This window comes from Amphiura filiformis, chromosome 4 (assembly GCF_039555335.1).
Source record: "Amphiura filiformis chromosome 4, Afil_fr2py, whole genome shotgun sequence".
Classification (NCBI taxonomy): domain Eukaryota; kingdom Metazoa; phylum Echinodermata; class Ophiuroidea; order Amphilepidida; family Amphiuridae; genus Amphiura; species Amphiura filiformis.
Window position 1 is genome coordinate 57,848,932 of NC_092631.1, and position 20,203 is coordinate 57,869,134.

At 35.5% G+C, this 20,203-nt stretch overlaps 1 protein-coding gene across 1 annotated transcript; it reads right to left on the reverse strand.

Annotated features, from left to right (window-relative positions):
- Window positions 1-5,293: 5,293 nt before the first annotated feature.
- Window positions 5,294-5,872, reverse strand: LOC140150279 (uncharacterized). The gene has a single exon (XM_072172283.1). It carries the CDS (start codon window positions 5,870-5,872, stop codon window positions 5,294-5,296), a length of 579 nt encoding a protein of 192 aa, XP_072028384.1.
- Between the last annotated feature and the right edge of the window lie 14,331 nt (window positions 5,873-20,203).

A 20,203-nucleotide genomic window follows, 5' to 3' on the forward strand; every position in this document is an offset into this window, starting at 1 on the left:
ATATTGCACTGTATATTTTGCTCTAGATCATCAGTGGCTCGAGCAAGGTTCTGTTAAAAACGAAAGCGTATAAATAATGAGAATATGATAACCCATGACGTATAGAACTTACAATGTGTTAAAGTTTGCGGAAGTGAGAGTAGCTGAAGGTGAAAGCCGTTGCTAGAAATATCCAATTAAATCGTACATTGACATTACGGATTTGTTCTAAATTTACAAGGACTTATGTAGATACAAGCAGTCAATAAATATTAATGTTATTTTGAATTTCAAAAATGCTCATGTTTCGGGGATTTTCTTCTCCTTTTGATATTATACTTAGTAAGGCTCAGTAAGCAAGATAAAGAAATAAAATATAAAATGTTGTCTATTACTTGAAGTTCAAACAGTTGAAGAAAAGGAAACAGTGGAATCAAGTGGTTTTTCTATGCATAGTTTTTATGAAGTGTTATAGAAATCCTCGTCACATCTTTTGTCCAAATGTCTTCTATTACATACAAGATCATATCTAATCCCAAATGACCTTCTCATCTCTTTGGATAAAAAACTAACAGAACATGATATGCAATCGTCGACAAAGGATATAACTGATTACATGTCTTTACCTTGTGCATATTTGCAAAGCTATACACGGATAATTGCTATATTTCCTGGAGAATACTTTGCTCATACTTTTTGCGACGAAATATATACTGGAACCGGGCTGGGAAGTAGAAAATATGTACGACCATGTTATCTTCTACTACACGTACAATTGTGCAAAATCTTTCGAACACAATACAATTCGGTTGATTCGCAATACGATGCGCCTCTAGTGGTTGGTAGGGAGTGAATAAAAGGCGCAATGCATCATGGGAAAATCGACATCCATATAGTCACATGGTGTACTTAAGGGATGAGCCTATAGGAATAACGACCAAACAAAGAAATTCTTGTTTATGCCGTAATATTGTAGTCTTTCAACCCTTTCACAACTTCAGCTGTGTAACTTACACAAATTCCCGCTAAAAAGTGGTTCTTTTAATTTTAGAAAATACATTAATAATCGCATTGGACTTTTCGTACTGATCGTACTATATGTGACCACCAGCCTATAATGTTCTAATCACACTATAGACTGGGATTACATGTGACGTCATTGCCAGGCAATTGGTCTCTATTGTTCCTTGTCCGGACATATGCCCACGCAGTCAGGGACCGTGCTGCTAAAACGCCCGCCAGATCACAATAAGGCCATTGAACTGCGTAGTAGCCATACGTACTCACTGAAGTATAACGGGGGCACGTTCCCTTACCGACTCATTATTAATGTGTGGAAAGGGGTCAGGGACGGCATTCTGATCATTCTAATCCTTTCTTTTGAGGTCAATAGATAAAAGAAAGGCCTTGAACACAGGTGCCGAGTTTATATTTAATCATCAAAGCTGATGGCATAAGAAATTTCCAGGAGGCAGCGCTTATTATTTCTTGTAAACACAATCTAATGTGGTACTCACTACATGTAGAAGGCCGGGCGGGTCTGCATCCGTCCGCTTTGACCACGCCCGGGGGGGGGCAAATACATGATTTAGTTTCTTAGATTCCATCGCATCACTGCATAAGAATGTCCAAATATATTTAATATGCATATAGTTGTTTGATGGATGTAAAACTATTCCATTGTTAAGAAAAGTTGAACAATGATGGCGCTATTTATCTGAAATCTTGTTTGCATCTTTACAAGGGGTATACACTTGTATAATGGTATTAGAACATCAGAAAAACTATCAAATGGAAAGGAAATTTTCTAAAAACTGTAAGGAATAACTTATATTAATTGGCTAAATTAAATTTGAAATAATTATTTGTATTTAGCGCCCTCAATGTGCACACAAATGTACAATTTATATAATAAAAATTGAAAAATAAAAGCAGAAAAAGATGATTAATTTGATATAGATGCGAAATCAATTTTAAAAATAGCCAAAAAATATATGTGAATATTACTGTGGTAGATGGTGGTATTGCCCATGTCTAGAATTGAAAATTATATAATGTTTTGTTAAAAATTAATAAATGATCACGTCAAAAAATGGTAACACAAAACTTCAATTTACAGCTATGCAAAGTTGATGATAATTCATTGAAAAAAGAATTCAGCGTGACATAGTAGTGATACATTTGTAAAAGGAGAACGATACCTGTGTCAATCATTATTGGAGATAGCATTACCAATTATCTTCATTTTTACTTACTGTATTTGACATTTATTCAGAACAAACACTTCGTAGTCAGTTCCAATCTGGGTATCGCCTAGCTGTTAGTTTATTCTATACCTAGGACACGATGAAAAATCAGTGTGTGCACAATAAATGCTTGGCAAATGTTAAACAAGATAATTTGAAAGGACAAAGGTGTGCCTCTAAATACACCATTATATATCTATTTATATACTAAATAGAGAGGCCACGGAAATACGAAACTCAATCAAATTCACTATTTGTTTGCAACTTCAAAATGTGCCTGTAGAAAAACATCACTCATGATTTGACATCTCGGTAGAATGCAGGCCCACGTGAGTTACATTAAAAGTAGAAATGACAGCTCTAATTTCACTAGAACCTATTAAAGGAAGATAAGTCACGATCATGACGGGAAAGGTGGTCCAGAATATTGACTTAAGGCCCAGTAGAATTGATCTCAAATGATAGCAATAAAGCGTAGATCGTTTATTCCTGTTCGAGGCCAATTCAAGTACACTTTGTCAATCTGAAACGATTTATGTGCGACCTTTCTATATAGGCAAATGAGACTTCATCAAAACTATTGTATTCAATAGTAAAAATTCAAAGACCAAAATCTTTTTTATTCCATGTAATCTTTATCTTCGAGTAATATCTTGACAAAATACATAATAAGGCAAAAATGAAATAAAATGGACAAAAATATCAATTTTAGGAATTATATAATATTAAGAACAAAAAAAAAAGAATAAATAACAAAAAAGAACATCATTAATACAGCCATCAAGTTTACTAACCTATTTTTCTTGTGCAATTTAGTCTTTTTTAGTTTCTCACCCTTCAATCAAATAAAATCTCAGTTCACTGTCCTTTCAGCCTCTATACTGTATCTCACTGTTCCATCTCCCATGTTTCAATCTCCCCTGTTCTCATGTTCTCGTTTGTTTCTTTGCATCTTTTACATACCTTCCACTTTTTTCCACTTCTATTTTGCACCGTATATTAGGCAATGGAGAAACTATACGTTCCAGCATTACTCGTCACTACAAATCTAGGCAGATTTTTAAGTGTTCTGACTGTAGGGCCTATGCCTCAGAGTAGAATATCACGCGGGGAGCTACCAAAACTGCTAAAATGACCTTCTCATCTCTTTGGATATAAAACTAACAGAACATGATATGCAATCGTCGACAAAGGATATAACTAATCACCTAATCTTTACCTTGTGTATATTTGCAAAGCTATACACGGATAATTGTTATATTTCATGGAAAATTCTTTGCTCATACTTTTTGAAGCCGGACACAATTCAATTCGGTTGATTTACAATACGATGCGCCTCCAGTGGTTGGTAAGGCGAGGAAAATCTTTTTTATTCCATGTAATCTTTATCTTCAAGTAATATCTTGACAAAATACATATAAGGCAAAAATGAAATAAAATGGACAAAAATATCAATTTTAGGAATAATATAATATTAACAACAACAACAAAAGAATAAATAACAAAAAACACATCATTAATACAGCCATCAAGTTTACTAACCTATTTTTCTTGTGCAATTTAGTCTTTTTTAGTTTCTCACCCTTCAATCAAATAAAATCTCAATTCACTGTCCTTTCAGCCTCTATATCTCACTGTTCCATCTCCCATGTTTCAATCTCACCTCTTCTTATGTTCTCGTTTGTTTCTTTGCATCTTTTAAATACCTTCCACTTTTTTTCCACTTCTATTTTGCACCGTATATTAGGCAATGGAGAAACTATACGCTCCAGCATTACTCGTCACTACAAATCTAGGCAGATTTTTAAGTGTTCTGACTGTAGGGCCTATGCCTCAGAGTAGAATATCACGCGGGGAGCTAGCAAAACTGCTAAGATAGAGAGAGAACGGTCACTGAAAAGATCAGATGTAAATAAATATATTAATTATAGACAAATTGGACTACTAACAAATCATGGAACACCATGTTGGCTGCCTTATACTCAATTTATTATTACACAATAGTAGGATCTTTGAGATTGAGGGATGCTGATAAACGGAATTTATCTAACGGGCTTAATTACTGTGATCGGAATGATTTCAAAGTGCCAATTTTGGTTATTGTCAACACATTGCGTCGTATATTTTTTTCTAGATCTGTGGCTCGAGCACGGTTCTGTTAAAAACAAAATAGTGAGAATATGATAACCCATTACGTACAGAACTTATGTACAATGTGTTATGGTTTGCGGAAGTGAGAGTTGCTGAAGGTGGAAGTTATTGCAAGTAATATCCAATTAAATCGTACATTGACATTACGGATTTGTTCTAAATTTACAAAGACTTATGTAGATACAAGCAGTCAATAAATATTAATGTTATTTTGAATTTAAAAAATGTTCATGTTTCGAGGCTTTTCTTCGTCTTAAGGCACCGTAAGCAAGGTAAAGAAATAAAATACAAAATTGTGTATGTTACTTGAACTTCAAACACTTGAAGAAAAAGTGAATAAAGTGGTTTTTCTGTGCATAGTTTTTGTGAAGTGTAATAGAAATCCTCGAAACATCTTTTGTCAAAATTTCTTCTATTACATACAAGATCATATCTAATCCCAAATGACCTTCTCATCTCTTTGGATATAAAACTAACAGAACATGATATGCAATCGTCGACAAAGGATATAACTAATCACCTAATCTTTACCTTGTGCATATTTGCAAAGCTATACACGAATAATTGCTATATTTCATGGAAAATTCTTTGCTCATACTTTTTGACTCCGGGCTGGAAAGTAGAAAAGATTTACGACCGTGTTTTCCTCTACTATACGTACAATTGTGCAAACTCTTTCGGACACAATTCAATTCGGTTGATTTAATAATAATAATAATAATAAAATGACACTTATTAAGCGCCTTATCAAACAGGTCAAAGCGCTGTACAAGAAATGACTTAATGATACTATCTTACTATCTAAAATCTTACGCTACCATCTTACGTTACAATCATAAAACACTCATACTGTGAAGCAAAATATACATTATTAAAAACATAACAAGAAAACCAGGAAACTACGCAAGGCGGAGAATTTAGTATTTTGAAAATAGGTGGAATTTGAGAGATTTCTTGAAACTTTGTATGGTGGTACATTGACGAATATGAGCAGGAAGATGGTTCCAGAGACGCGGAGCAGCTGCATGGAAAGCTTTGTCACCAGCAGCCCGGCTGGTACGAGGGATGTTGAGAAGACGTGCGTCGTCACCTGATCTTAAGTTAGATCTGCGCGGGATGTACTGAATAAGGAGGTCGGCCAAGTAAGCTGGAAGATGTTCGTCGAAGCTTTTGAAAGCGAATAACATGAGTTTGAATATAATCCGGGCATTAACTGGTAACCAGTGGAGCTCTCTGAGGAGTGGCGTGGATGGTTCCCTTCTGTTGGATCTGAAGACAATTCTTGCCGCCCTGTTCTGTAAAGTCTGCAACTTCTTCATGTCTTTCGCTGAGATGCCATAGAGTGATGAGTTTGCATAATCTAAGCGTGACAAAATCAGTGACCGGACGAGATGATGGCAACTATCAACTGTGATAAAGCGACGTATTCTGTAAATGTTCCGGAGGTGAACATTGACTGTTTTGATGGTGGATTTTACATGATCAGTCATCGACATTGTGCTGTCGAATACAACACCGAGATTTTTTATTGTCGACGAGGGCAAGATAACACTGTTCCCGATGGTGATGGAAATGTCTTTGATAAATATGCTGTTGTGAGTTGACGAAGCAATAAAGAATTCAGTTTTTCATGATTGAGTTTCAGCTTGTTTCTGGTCATCCAGTCACTGATTTCGTCGATACAAGATGATAACCTCGTAACTGCCCTCTCCGCGTCTCCTTCAATCTTAGGATCAAATGACAAGTACACCTGGACGTCGTCCGCATACATATGATAATTTATGTCATGTTTCCGGAGAATGTTACCAATTTCACAAGTGTACATTGTAAAGAAGAGTGGCCCAACAACTGATCCTTGTGGGATCCCAAAGCGAAGGGCTTGATTTGTAGATCCTGTGTCCCCTACACAGACACGAAACGATCGATTCTGAAGGTAAGAACTGATTAAATCGAGAGCCGCGCCATGAATGCCAAAGGTGATACGAAAACGATTCAACAGGATGAGATGGTCGACCGTATCAAATGCGGCGGAAAGATCCAGTAACACGACCACAACGGCCCTGTTTTCATCAATGGCTCTCAAAAGGTCAGTTCTTACTCTCAGAAGTGCCGTTTCAGTACTGTGTAGTTCCCTATATGCAGACTGCATACGTTCTTGAAGATCATGGTGCTTAAGATGGTCTTTTATCTGGGCGCACATAATTTTTTCCATGATCTTGGACACATAGCTGATATTAGAGATGGGACGGTAATTTTTCAGAATTTGTTTGTCCAGGGTGGATTTCTTTAAAATAGGAGTCACTACCGCCTCGCGTAGTTTTGTTGGGAAAACGCCACTGCTGAAGGACTTGTTGATAATGTCAGTCAGTGGTAAAGCAATCACATCAACAGTTTCCTTAAACAACAATATAGGCATGGTATCCAGAATACAAGATTTGTTTGCAATTGACATAATAATTTTAGACACATCAGCAATTGACATAATAATTTTAGACACATCATTTACAATACGATGCGCCTCCAGTGGTTGGTAAGGCGAGGAAAAAGGCGCAGTGCATCATAGGAAAAATTCTATTTAGTCCGCGTAATACGAATAAACCACAGGAACATAAAAGCTGAGTCAAAAAGAAGTAAACTCATGTTTGAGGGATGTAATTAGAGATCTGTAAGTAATCTGCTAAGAATGAAAAAGTATTGGAAAGAGCAAATTCTACACGTTTAAATACAAAAAGAATTGTTGTAATTGCTTACAGCAAACTCAAGTTATACTCATTTGAATACAACCACCCATTTTTGTAGCTGCACACGGTTTCACTTCCCAAGTACCTATTGATTGGTAAGGCGCGATATTCAAATGTAAATAAAGTTACATGGCAGGTTCTTTTCAATATGAATTTTACCTCATTGCACTTCATTTAATGACAACATGGCACCACAATTTACCGCACGTATCTGTCGACGAAGTATAATGAAACTAAGAGTCCCACTGCACTGAAGTTCAGCGTATTTTTCGTCTCCAATTTCCCACTGCTGATCGGATTCCATGTAAGGAGCAGTATATTAGAATGTGAACAAGCTCAATGTGCATGACTCACTAAGGAACAGATCACCGGAAGCTTTAGGCAGACCACGAACTGCTAGATCACAAGTGAACAGTGCTAGAGTTAGATATGCGTTACAGCAAGACCCAAAGATCAGCTCAAAACGTAATCCTTTACCTAACATTCCCCAATCAAGATTTTGCCGCGTCGTTCGTAAAGACTTGAATTGGCACCCCTGTAAACTACAGTATCTTCATGGACTTTGTTGAATATTAATTAAAAGCAAACGTTGTCGTTTCAACAATGGTAATGGTTGAAATGCTACTTGCTAAAGGTAATGGTACCTCCAACGGACAAGGTACAAAACACACCAATGATCAAAGGATGATACAAGAGTATACCTAGAATATATAAAAATAGAAAGATTCAAGCCATGTATACCAACTTGGTGTGAGGAAAAAGACAAAGACAAGATAAAGTATCTGTTTTGTCTAGTTCCCCACACCAAGTTGGTATAGCTGGCTCGAATCTTTCTAACATCTACATAATTATTGTCGTTGCAAGAGGGGACCTTTGTCTAATAAATAAATAAAACTCATTCTAGCTTTATATGATACAATGCATATGCATATTGTGGACATTCAGCAAATTATTGTAAGGTACGTCGTATATATGTTGCAACATTCTTGTCACGTTATGTTACTCCCATAAGAGCATCGAAGTAGGCAAGACGTTGCACTACCAACCTATTCTAATCATGTATGTTTCATATGTCAAAATATACTATGACGATTTTTAGAAGCTGTGGGACAGCGAGAAGTATTTTATTTTCGTCTTGTTGATAGTATGGCTAACGCTTCAAACGGAAACCTAAAACACGTAAATAACGGGCTTTTAAAGGTTAAACATTGGGTTTGTTTATAGCTGTTTTACGGACGCATAAGTTTGCTGTAAGTTAACCATTGACTATAAGTTTGTTGTAAGTGGTTCCCAAATCTGCAATCATAATTATGTACAGTAAGTTATGTACCCATTGCAGGTCGTGATAAAGAAATGCTACTTACAACTACGAGAAGTTATCGTAAATGTGACACATTTCTTGATGTCTGAAAAAGATATTTTGTATTATATTCACACAATCTAGTTTATAGTTTTTGACATTGTTCTGAAATTATTTATTAATAAAAATCATAATATACTACAGGAATGTTTTGCTCTGGTAGAAAGTTTATGCTCATTCCTTTAGTTGTCATATGATCAATGATTAAGAATTAAAAATACGACAAAATAATCGTTCGCTATTATCACAGCAGTTTGAATATCGATGCATCAATCTTTAAGGTTAATTGCACGCAGGTAAACCGATGCGTAATACAAATATCACAATGTAAAAATACGAAGGTAGAAGATTGTAATTTTAGCTGAACTTAATCATAGCTTGCGTTTTTATATGATTTAAAATTTAAAATGCGACAAAATAAGCGTCCGCTATTACCACAGCAGTTTGACTATCGATGCATCAATCTTTTAAGTTAATTGCACGCAGGTAAACCGATGCTCAATATATCACAATATAAAAAATGATGGAAGAAGATTGTAATTCTAGCGTAGCTTACGTTTGTATGTGCTTGAATTCTGATCACGTTTTCATCTGCAGTCAAAAGTCATGCTTGCACATTGGCTTGAATTACAAATATGGCATTACCGGATACGTTGATCAACTGCATCATCAGTGCCATGAACATTAAACTTGGCGTGTGATGTAATCTAGGATATTAGGGTAAACAGGTCATTTAGACAATGTTTTTCCTCAACGCATGTAATCAACATCTATTTCAACATCTATTGCTGACATAATTTACGGCATACGCGGAGCAGGTGGTATTAATACGGCGTCATTTGTCAGCCCAAAAATACATTACTTATTACTTGGCATAATTCTTTATGATTTTCATTTTTAATGCTAGAGAAATGTTTATCATATTGCTAAACTTTTACTAATGTACTAAGTTTACATATTTAATCAATTAAAACAAGATATACTAATAAATTAAAGCACAGAAACGTGATGTTGCTTCGAAATTTTATGTTTTAACGCTCATGTGTCATTCCCAACTCAAAATATGTCATTAGTAAATTGGCCATGCTTTTTACAGTTAGCATTCCACTAGTAATCGTGGTGTGTTAGCCGAGATACTGTAAAATACACATCCAAACAATAAATCGTAATGATATTTGCAATGATTCAAATGCAAAATATTCATCCTCTAAAATCAAATTAGAGCAGGGTTTTTTTTTTTTTTTTGGTTTTGGTTATTATAGGAATTTCTTCAACATTGAGCTTGAAGTCTGGCAGATCAAATTATGGTGATTGGTAATAACGTCGTCACTTACAATAAGTGTAGGCAACGATGGTTGGGTGACAGGTTTCTTATTCTACTGCTTCTTGTGCTTGCTCTTTCTACAGCAAGTCTTGAGTCCTATAGAACGTGTGGCACATAAAATTTGTTCCTCTTTCCATGGCAATGATATTTCAGACGCAAAACTTGTTGATGTGTTCTGCAATATGTATGGTTCTGCAATATTCTGCAATAAATATAGCGTACATGGCGTGAGGGACGTTTGAAGTCCTTTTCCATCATATATATAACATAAGTCTTTTCTCAACAGTCAATCAGGCGGATATTTGGAATATTTCTCAAACATAGTAGAATTCCTGTAAAGTCAAATATAACAATAAAGCTTACATCAACCCTGTATTAAAAGCATCAGACAAAATTGGAAGTGATTGGTAATATGCTTCTTTTTTTCAGCAAAACACATAATAATTTCAATGGAACATGAAATATGTGTCACATGAATTCTACACTCCAGGGTAATTGTATTTCAATACTATTGATACACCTGCACTATGTTAGACGTTGACATAAGTATAGCGTACATAAGTATACATGGCACTTGTCACAAGTCGACATCGATGCTAGAATGACATTACTATTGGTAGTTTTCCAAGGCTGACATTCCAACAGGTTGTTTGTTATTTTGTCAAAAGCTTTTATCTATCTGTGAACATAGTGTCAGGTTTTATCAAGCTCAAAAATAGAGTTGGAGTTATCTCATCGTATGTTGACACTAGTTCAGTTCAAAGAAATGCGATAGTACCTTTTAAAGTGCCATACATATCTGTAGAAAGGGTAACTTCTGGTTTTTAGAAGCTTATACTTGATATTTGTTGTGACCAAAATTAGGATTCTTGTATTCTTTTATCATACTACTCTCACAGCATACGCCTTGGAAGTACATTTCTAGTTCAGGAAATGTTTTAATAACTCAATATTTAGCGCGAGCAAACTAAAATATCCGCGAGGCTTCAGACATACCACACCACTCTTCCCCATACATACATTTTCCCAGCCAATATGAAATTAAAAAAAAAAAATTTTGCAGAGGCGCCGGTGGTGTTCGAACCCATGCTGCACTGAGCAGTACTATACAGTATTGACATAACACCAGCGCCTTAGACCGCTCGTCCGTAAAGGCTTGATGGTGTCAGGATGAAAATTTAAAAATATAATCGCAACTTCGTTACTTCAACATACCACGTGACAAGCAAAGACAGAAAACGTACCACATTTTGGAATTTTATTTGTTTAGAAACATTTATGTATATTAATAGCGCTCAATTGTTGATAACTGCGTGTTTTATATACAATAAATGAGCCTACGCACAATAGTTTGTTCATACATTATATCGATTTTGACTCGCACGTGCTCGCCATATACTAAAAGTATGTCGGTGTGGCGTGGCCTACCATTTTTTGTGTCAGTTCCTGCAGAACTGACACCTTTAGTACAGGTTTGACGATCACGTGACAATTCGAATCATCATATCGAAATATCACGTGGGTAAAAATATCAATATCGATATCAATACTATTCGTCAATTCAGCCCCAAACCAATTCGCCCACATGCTAATTCGAAACCTGTATATTGATGTACAAAAAAAGTTGGCCAAAACTATTTCGTGATTTTCTCCATAACCGTTGTTTTTACACCAAATCTGTATATTTAGATGCCTTGATGTCTTGCATTCGGTCACAAACCAATTCGTTGTACTTTGTGCACCTAACCCTCTATCTTTTAAACCAAATATCCTAAAGAGTCGTGTGATATGTCGAACTTTTCCGCAGGTCATATTAAAAGAACAAAAAAAGTCAGCGTTCGCGTATCTGTACGTAGCCCGGGTACGTAGCCGCAGTTATTGTGGCCCTCACAACACGGGCTTCCGGTGAGCTGCCGGTCCTAGGAAATGGAATATTATTGATAAATATATAAAGATGGCAAAATCAGTAAACCAGTTTAAGTTACAAATAAAGAAAAGTCTAATAAAAAATTACATCTAATATTTAGGCATTATTTAATGACCTCACCCATCCCCACCCATCTCCACCCCAACTATCAATTTCTTCTGTGAACTGTGGAATGTCTATATGAAATGTTATAAATATTTATATTGCTTCTTTCTTTGCATGTTCTTCTCCTCTTTCTTTTATTTGTTAGCTTTGTGTAATTGTATGTTGTAACTTAAGGCAGTGTAAGGGGGCGCTCGCTTCAGGCCTTTTGAGCATCTCCTCATTCAAATGTTGTGTCATTTATATATATTTTGTATGCCGATTTGTATGAAAATAAAATGATGATGTATGGTGATGATGATGTACATCATTTCCTACAGAGTAGTGAGATATGTCAAACTTTTCCCTTAGTCATAAGGAACAAAAAAAGTCAGTGGTCGCATATCTGTAGGATCATTGGTTAATAAGATATAGTCACTTTTTTAAAATTTTTAACCAAATATCTTAGAGAGTCGTGCCATATGTCAAAAAGGAACAGAAAAGTCAGTGGTCGCATATCTGTAGGATCATCGGTTAATGAGATATAGTCACTTTTTTGTACGTTGTGCACTTAACCCCCTTGTTTTTTACTTCTGGATATCGTTTGGAGTCAAATGATTTTTCATTTTAAAGCTTATGATATATTTTCTAAACACGAAATAAAACAAAATTGAACGCCAGCCGACTTTACAGCTGTTTCGTGATGGACGGTCACATATTATTCATTAACATATTAAATCGTTTATCCCTTTTGGTCGATATCGAATTGGTTTGTGGCTGACTTAGCTTGGGGCCAATGCATGAATTGGCATATGGCCAAGTCAACTGTGGACGAATTGGTTTGGGCCGAATCGACCTGATACCAGGAAATGCCGAAAAATTACGTACTTTTACAAGGCAAAAACAACTTTTCTAGGCATTGTTGACATGGTGCCCCGCTAAAGAAAGTTTCCTACTATAAAAACCTAACTTTTGAGATGGTTTGTACGGTTTGAAGGTGCAAAATTAACAATAAGCTTAAAATAAGACGCCGTTACCGCCGGTTCATCATCAACGACTTTGACAGATGACGTCATCAGACGCAATCTCTGTCTTGATAATATCGACATGGACTAATATAGAGAGCACGTAGTGTGATGGACTGGAAACTTCACGCATCGATCTGAGGACAGCTTTCAAACATAACTCTTGATAGTAAAACGCTGTTTTAATTAGCCTATATCTGGTGGCAACAGCATTTTTCTACAGTCACGTGATAATGGCACCGGCCGATAATACACGGGGAAGCCGACGGTGTACACATCTTTTCTTTTTTTTTCCCATTTCAGCTTTTTGTATTTTATCTGTACTTGGAGCTGGTGGGGGAGAGAAAGCATAAAATACATTCAGGAAAAACTACAACTCGAACCAAAGATCAAGGCTCCATTTCAAATTTAAACCTAAAAAATCACTCATTTTTGAAACCGGACGTTGTTCAAATTTGCGCCAAAACTTCACCTCTGAAATATAATATTGGGATTTTTTCTCAGATTCCTTCATGTAGACACTTGCCAGAAGCAAATGAGCTGAAAACGGGCGAATTTTGACAATTATCTTTTGAAAATAAAGCCACAACAAGCTCAAATAAGCGGTGGACTATTTTAACCGAGTTTCACTGGTACATAAATCGTGGAGTGATTTGGTGGTGCGCCCTCTGAAAAGATTTGAAGAATAGAAGGCTGACGTTGCGCCAAAACATGTGGGCCTATTTAATGATATATGAACTACCGGTACCACTCATGTTCTTGTCAGCGCTACAGTGCAAAACTTCTCTTTAACATTACATTCAAATAATAATTACATTGTAAATTGGAACTGACACCAATTTTTTTCAGGAATACTTGTTTTGTAGCTTCTTGGTATACACGTCAATGTTTTCATCATTTGTGACCCATCACATCGAAACAGACCACTTCGCGGCTAGCTTCATCGGAAGATAGCAATGAAAGACGATGGAAAATTACAAAAAAAATAAAAAGAATTTTGAGCTTGTTTTGCCTCATAGAACATTTTTACTGTATCTCATTTCAACAAGTAAGGTGTCATTTTCAAGCTAAAAAGCAGCAGTTTGTCCTAGTGTTTTTATCTCCATTTTCATTTCTGCCGCAAGGTGGTCTGTTTCGATGTGATGGGTCACATTTATACAATAAATCCACATTCGACCCCTAATTTTATTTCGGGAAATAAAACATTAGATTACCATAAAAACGAAACAGTAATAATTGGTTGGGTCTAATGTCATTCTTACATTGAATTTTCAAGGTTTTTTCTCTCGTCATTCTCGCTCAATTAAAAAAAATATTTTGGCGTATATAAAATTGAAATAAAATTCTCTGCCTCATAAACGACATCAAATGTGCCAAATTGGGTATCACGAATCGTTATATATGATGTGCAGTTAATATTCATATTTTCTTTTATACAGTGGATGCATCATTTTTGACAGGAAAAATATGTTCTTGAAAACCCTCTCACTCGGTTATTTCAAAACGCTTCCCTAGAATGTGCAATAAATTAGCATTAACATTTTTCTTATTCTAACAGTAAGCGTTTCTAAAATGCAGTATGGCGAAATGTGGTGTACCGACATACCAATTAAAGGGGGGTAACCCTATCGGTTTAGGATATGGATTCTCTTCAAACTTACATACAATGTCAAATATTGTCCCCTTTATCAATCTATGTGAGAAAACGGGAACAATTTCAGCATAAATGTGAATAATTAGCATATTAGCAAGCCAATACACTGGTACGAGTGAATTGCATTCTGGTCAGGCATCCCGAAACAACGGCCGAGCGCATGTCCCGGTGGAAACAGGAAGTGTTCGCCTTGGCACTGAAAACCGGCTCGCCCCTTGTCACTTTTATACCCTCTATTCATACTGATTAATCTTAAAAAACATTACATATCACTGCGCTCATTATCATTCTTGACAAGATATCCCATGCTGTATTTACTTCGCTTAATTATTTCTTTATTTTTAGCTATATGATGCACATTTTCACATATTTATGATTTTTTATTTTTTTTATTTTTTAACTAAATTTTTTAATGGGGGGAGGTGCTCTCATAATTTTTTTCATATTCCTCGTATCATGCTTGACAATATAGGTCATGTTTCCTTATTTATTTCGCCTCTTATGTATTTCTTTATTTTTGTTTTTTGTTTTTATCATTATAGCGCCATCTATAGTTTGACATTAGGGGCCTATTTGATGTATTTTGCGGACGAATTGGTACTGGGGTGAAGTCTTCCGAATCTATTCCGATTTCATTCTATGACTACCCAGCACTCCCGTGTCGTGTAAAATGCGAACAACTGGTAGCCTGTAAAAACCGCTGTGTTTCATGATTTCTCCGGAAATACAGCTAACTTGACTGCTTCATTTTATATTTATAACAAATCAATACAAGTTGAAACCAGGTAGGTGTTGACAACCTCCGCCTTAAGATAATAACTTGTGTAGACTAAGTTCAAAACAAAACGCTTGCAATGAAGAAGCAAATTCTCGAAATACTTTCATTACCGTTAACCAATATTACTTCAGGTACACTTTACTTCATAGGCTCTTAACCACTAAAGCTATTTCTCCGTAATAAAGAGCTCAAATATTTGGCCTAGTTAAATGATGTCAGTCAAATATAATAAAGATTCACCGTTATATTAGATTTAGTTATTATCAATACAACTGTGTTATCACAAGTATAATTGAATAAAAGAAACAACAAGTTTCAATTAATAAGCCTATGGCATTGTCGCTTGCAAATCTAGGACGGTGTAGTCAGCCAGTACTAGTTGTATTAGACAAATATATAATTTCATTTTGATTTTGCTATTTTCAGCTCTAGTCAAACAACCAAATAAATTGTGGATCGGATCATATTGCACTTATAACAAACCGAATGTGGTATATCTAAACACCTCAAAAAAGTAACTAACCCCCCTTAAATAATGATCATTATTCTAAAACGGACAATTTTATTACAAATCTGTAAAATGCGTTGGAAGCAAAATGTATTTCTGCACATTTTGATACCTCATTTGTAGCAATTGACTAAATATTGACGTCACAGCGTACATTTAAATCAATGTAACCCAAGATTTGAATGTTGCAGTAAATTGTATTGATTTTCTATTCAGTATAATGGAAGGAAATCGGTGTAATGATATCTGAGTGTTTCTTTATTGTATGTAAGTGCAACTTTCAAATCTGGACCTCACTATTATTAAATTGACAATTTTTTATTGTTTTTAATGAGGTGTTAAAATGCGCAGAAATAAATTCTGCTTCCAACGCATTTTACAGATTTGTAATACAATAGCCCGTTTTGGAATAATGGTCATTATTTTAGGGGGGTTTGTTACTTCCTTTGATCAATGTAACCCAAGATTTGAATGTTGCAGTAAATTGTATTGATTTTCTATTCAGTATAATGGAAGGAAATCGGTGTAATGATATCTGAGTGTTTCTTTATTGTATGTAAGTGCAACTTTCAAATCTGGACCTCACTATTATTAAATTGACAATTTTTTATTGTTTTTAATGAGGTGTTAAAATGCGCAGAAATAAATTCTGCTTCCAACGCATTTTACAGATTTGTAATACAATAGCCCGTTTTGGAATAATGGTCATTATTTTAGGGGGGTTTGTTACTTCCTTTGAGATGTTTATATGAATTATACGAGTGGTCAATAAATGTCTCTGCCTATTTATCACTTAGAGAACATAAGCGTTATAAGACGATGCAAATATTTGGTGATGAAGTAACCTCATATTGCATGCAAATCACAGATTGTCTTAAAAGATGCATATGATAATAATAAATTTCAACATTCCGATAAACTATACATACTATTGGCAAAGCCTGTTGTTTAAGAAATAAAGGGTAATGCATGATCCTTTACACGAAAATAATGTGTCCGAGGCAGTAAAAACGTAAATAATGGGTGAGGCGCAGCCGAACCCATTATTTAAACGTTTTACTGCCGAGGACACATTATTTGCGTGTAAAGGATAATGCTGCACCCTTTATTTCTATTCTATTACCACAAAATAGTGTGATTTAAAGAGAAAAATAATATCAAATTTTTTGCCCAAATATTTCAAGTTGTTTACCTCAAGGTGGAGCGCATACGCGTAGCCAAAGCGTATATGCACATTCCAATAACATAACCTAACATTCCATTCTCCCTATAAGCAGGTATGCACATATACAGTGCACAACTTATAAGTTCCCCCTAATGCTTTTTAAAATAAATCGAAAATTATTTAACGAAATGTAAAATTGTAAAAAGTTATGAGTAACCTTATTTGTTTTACAAATCTGGGTCAATTTGTAGTGCCACACATCATTGCGTTTGGCCACAATGGTTCATTATGTAAAAAAAGAGGGAGTTTTAAAAGTTGCACCTGAGTCCATAGGAGTCAATTGTCAAACAATACAATATGTTAGGCCTGTCCATGTGTTTGTAATGGAAATAAAACTTAAAGTCTAGAGTGTTTAGTAGGGGATGTGTCCTATCCTGCACTGTTGACAAGTGCATTGCAACGTCGCCGCATGATGTTTATTAAATTCCGGACCCGTTGCTGGTCCATGTTGTTCCATACATGTTGGATTGCTCGGGTTAGCTCTTGCAGTGTTGCGTTTTCATTGATAAGGTAATTTTTAACATGGTCCCAACTGAAATTTTGTTCTCAATTTTCGAATTGCATTAGGCGCAACTCCCATACGACGAGCAATTTCTTTCACCGTTCCATTTTCATCCAGCAAACCTATTGCTCTACCGCGAAGAAATTCGGACAAACGCGGCATTATTAAAATGTGACTTTTCACATGTGATGAACTACTGGCGATGTGGCCTATTCTCACTGCAGTACATATCCCTTCCATCTCAGACATTTATCATTAAAAAGAAAAGAATAAAACACCTGCTTTGCTTTTCAAGAAGAAGAAGAAGAATACCAAAGATTAAGTTTTCTTTTACAAACACATGAATATCCCTGGCCTACTGTATTGTTTGAGAATTTAGTCCTATGGACTCAGATGCAACTTTTAACACTGTTTAAAACGGTCTCCTTTTTTTACATAATGAACCATTGTGACTGAACGCAATGACGTGTGACGCTAAAATTTGGTCCACATGTGTAAAACAAATAAGGCTACCCATATCATTTTACAGGTTTGCATTTCGTCAAATAGTTTTCGATTTATTTTAAAAAATATGTAGGGGGGAACTTATAAGTTGTGCACCCTATACAATAACACACCCGTGGCATTCCATTCTCCCCTACATAAGCAGGTGTGCTGTGCTCTCTGCTGTGCGCTGTGATGATAGAAGAACATAAAGTTCGTTGCCCTTGACACTTTATCGCTAATTAATGGTCTGTCACGTGATGCGTTTCAACAAATCACAGTGCGGGATTTTGAATAATGGGTCGTGGGGGTAATAGAATATAAGATGTAAGTTTCAGATTATTGCGTTTTCTTGATTGTTCTGTTATTGAGCCCTTTAAAATTGAATCGAGTAAAAGATTTGTGTTTAACTATTGGCAAAGCCTGGTGTTATAAGCTGTAAGTTTCAGATTATTGCGTTTTCTTGATTATTCTGTTATTGAGCCCTTCCAAATTGAATCGAGTAAAAGAATTTTGTTTAAAAAACAAGTTAGCATGATCCGTGGTCAATACTTAGGCATCAAGTATGGTATTATTTGCTCAGTGAGATTTGAAGGGAAAAAACAAAACAGAGAATAAACACGTGAAATAGATGCATTTACTACTGTAAATTACATTTTTTTGATTGACAAATCTAAAATTACCCACTGTTTTTGATGGTTTCTACAGAATGATCATTGGATCTACATTTTTTGTATTGGCTGCTACTTTCTTACTTTTGAGTTGTACAATGTAAATCAGTTTACAAGAAGATGTAAGCCAAGTCACCAATATAAGGTGGAACCACACATGGCAATGGAATGTTGGTTATATCTTCTGGAGTATAGCATCCCATGCTGACTTTTGAGATCTACCTCACGTCACTATTGTGTCAAACTGATTTGATCAAATTTGATACAATAAAACTAGTAGTACAAGGCGCTATGGGTTTGGGATTTTATACCTTCCTACATTAGTGGAACCAATGTTTAGACTGGCAAGAGCAACCGCTGGCGGCGCGTCGTATTGTGGATCACAAAAATTGTTGGTAGGACTATTCTGAATCTACAGATTTGTACCTGCAAACAAATCTGAGGGGACATTTCTAATCAATAAATAATATTCATTGCAGCTTTATATGTTACAAGCATATTTTTGTCATTCTGTAATGTTTTTTGATGCATATAATATACGAATATGTTGTAATTGTCCCGTTATGTCACTCCCATAAGAACACCGAAGTAGGTTAAGACGTTGCACTACCAACCGATTCCAATCATGTATGTTTCAGATGTCAAAATACTAGTAAATTACGAGAATCTGTAGAGCCTGTAAGAAGTATTTTATTTGCGTCTTCAGATTTGTTATTTGTTGATAACAGTAGTTTGACTCTGTTTATAACTCCTTTATGGACACATAAGTTTGTTGCAACTGGTTCCCAAAGTAAAGATTACATAGCCATCTCGAGCACTGACTGTTATCTTAATGTGAATCTTTCTCCCACATCTTTTACAAACTTAATAACGTGTCTGTTTTTTTGCTCTAGTAGAAAGTTTGTACTCATTTATTTAGTAGTCATATGATCATTTTTAATATCGATGTATTAAGGTAATTGCACGCAGGTAAACCGATATGTTACAAATAACACAATGTAAAAAATGAAGGAAGAAGATTTGTAATTCTAGCTGAACGTAATCATACCTGTTTACATAATTTGAATTCTGATCACGTTTTCATCTGCAGTCAAAAGGCATGCTTGCACATTGGCTTGAATTTCAAATAAAAAATACGTTACTAGTTTTCCTGATCAACTGCATTCCAAGAACACTAACCTTGACGTGTGATGTAATCTAGGATATTAAGGGGAACAGATAATTTAGATAATGTTTTTCTTCAGCACATTTAATCAACATTCTATTTGAACATATCTATTGTGGACATACACAGGCGCTGTATGCCGAGCAGGTAGTATTAACAAGGCGTCATTTGTTGGCCCTAAAATACGAAATGTTAATTATATTGCTAAATTACGATTGTCAGCTATAGGACATTGGTTGTGGGTGTTTCTTAATCGGGATTCTCGCCGCTCGCCTTAGTTCAATTAAAAGCAAGAAATAATTAAAGCACAGAAACGTGAGGCTTAAACTTCTTTGGCAAGTTTACCGCGTGACCAAATTCAATATGAAAAAAACTTCACTTTT

Excerpts from the sequence above, each read along its gene's own strand:
- LOC140150279 (XM_072172283.1), bottom strand. The coding sequence starts at position 5,872 with ATGTCGATGACTGATCATGTAAAATCCACCATCAAAACAGTCAATGTT.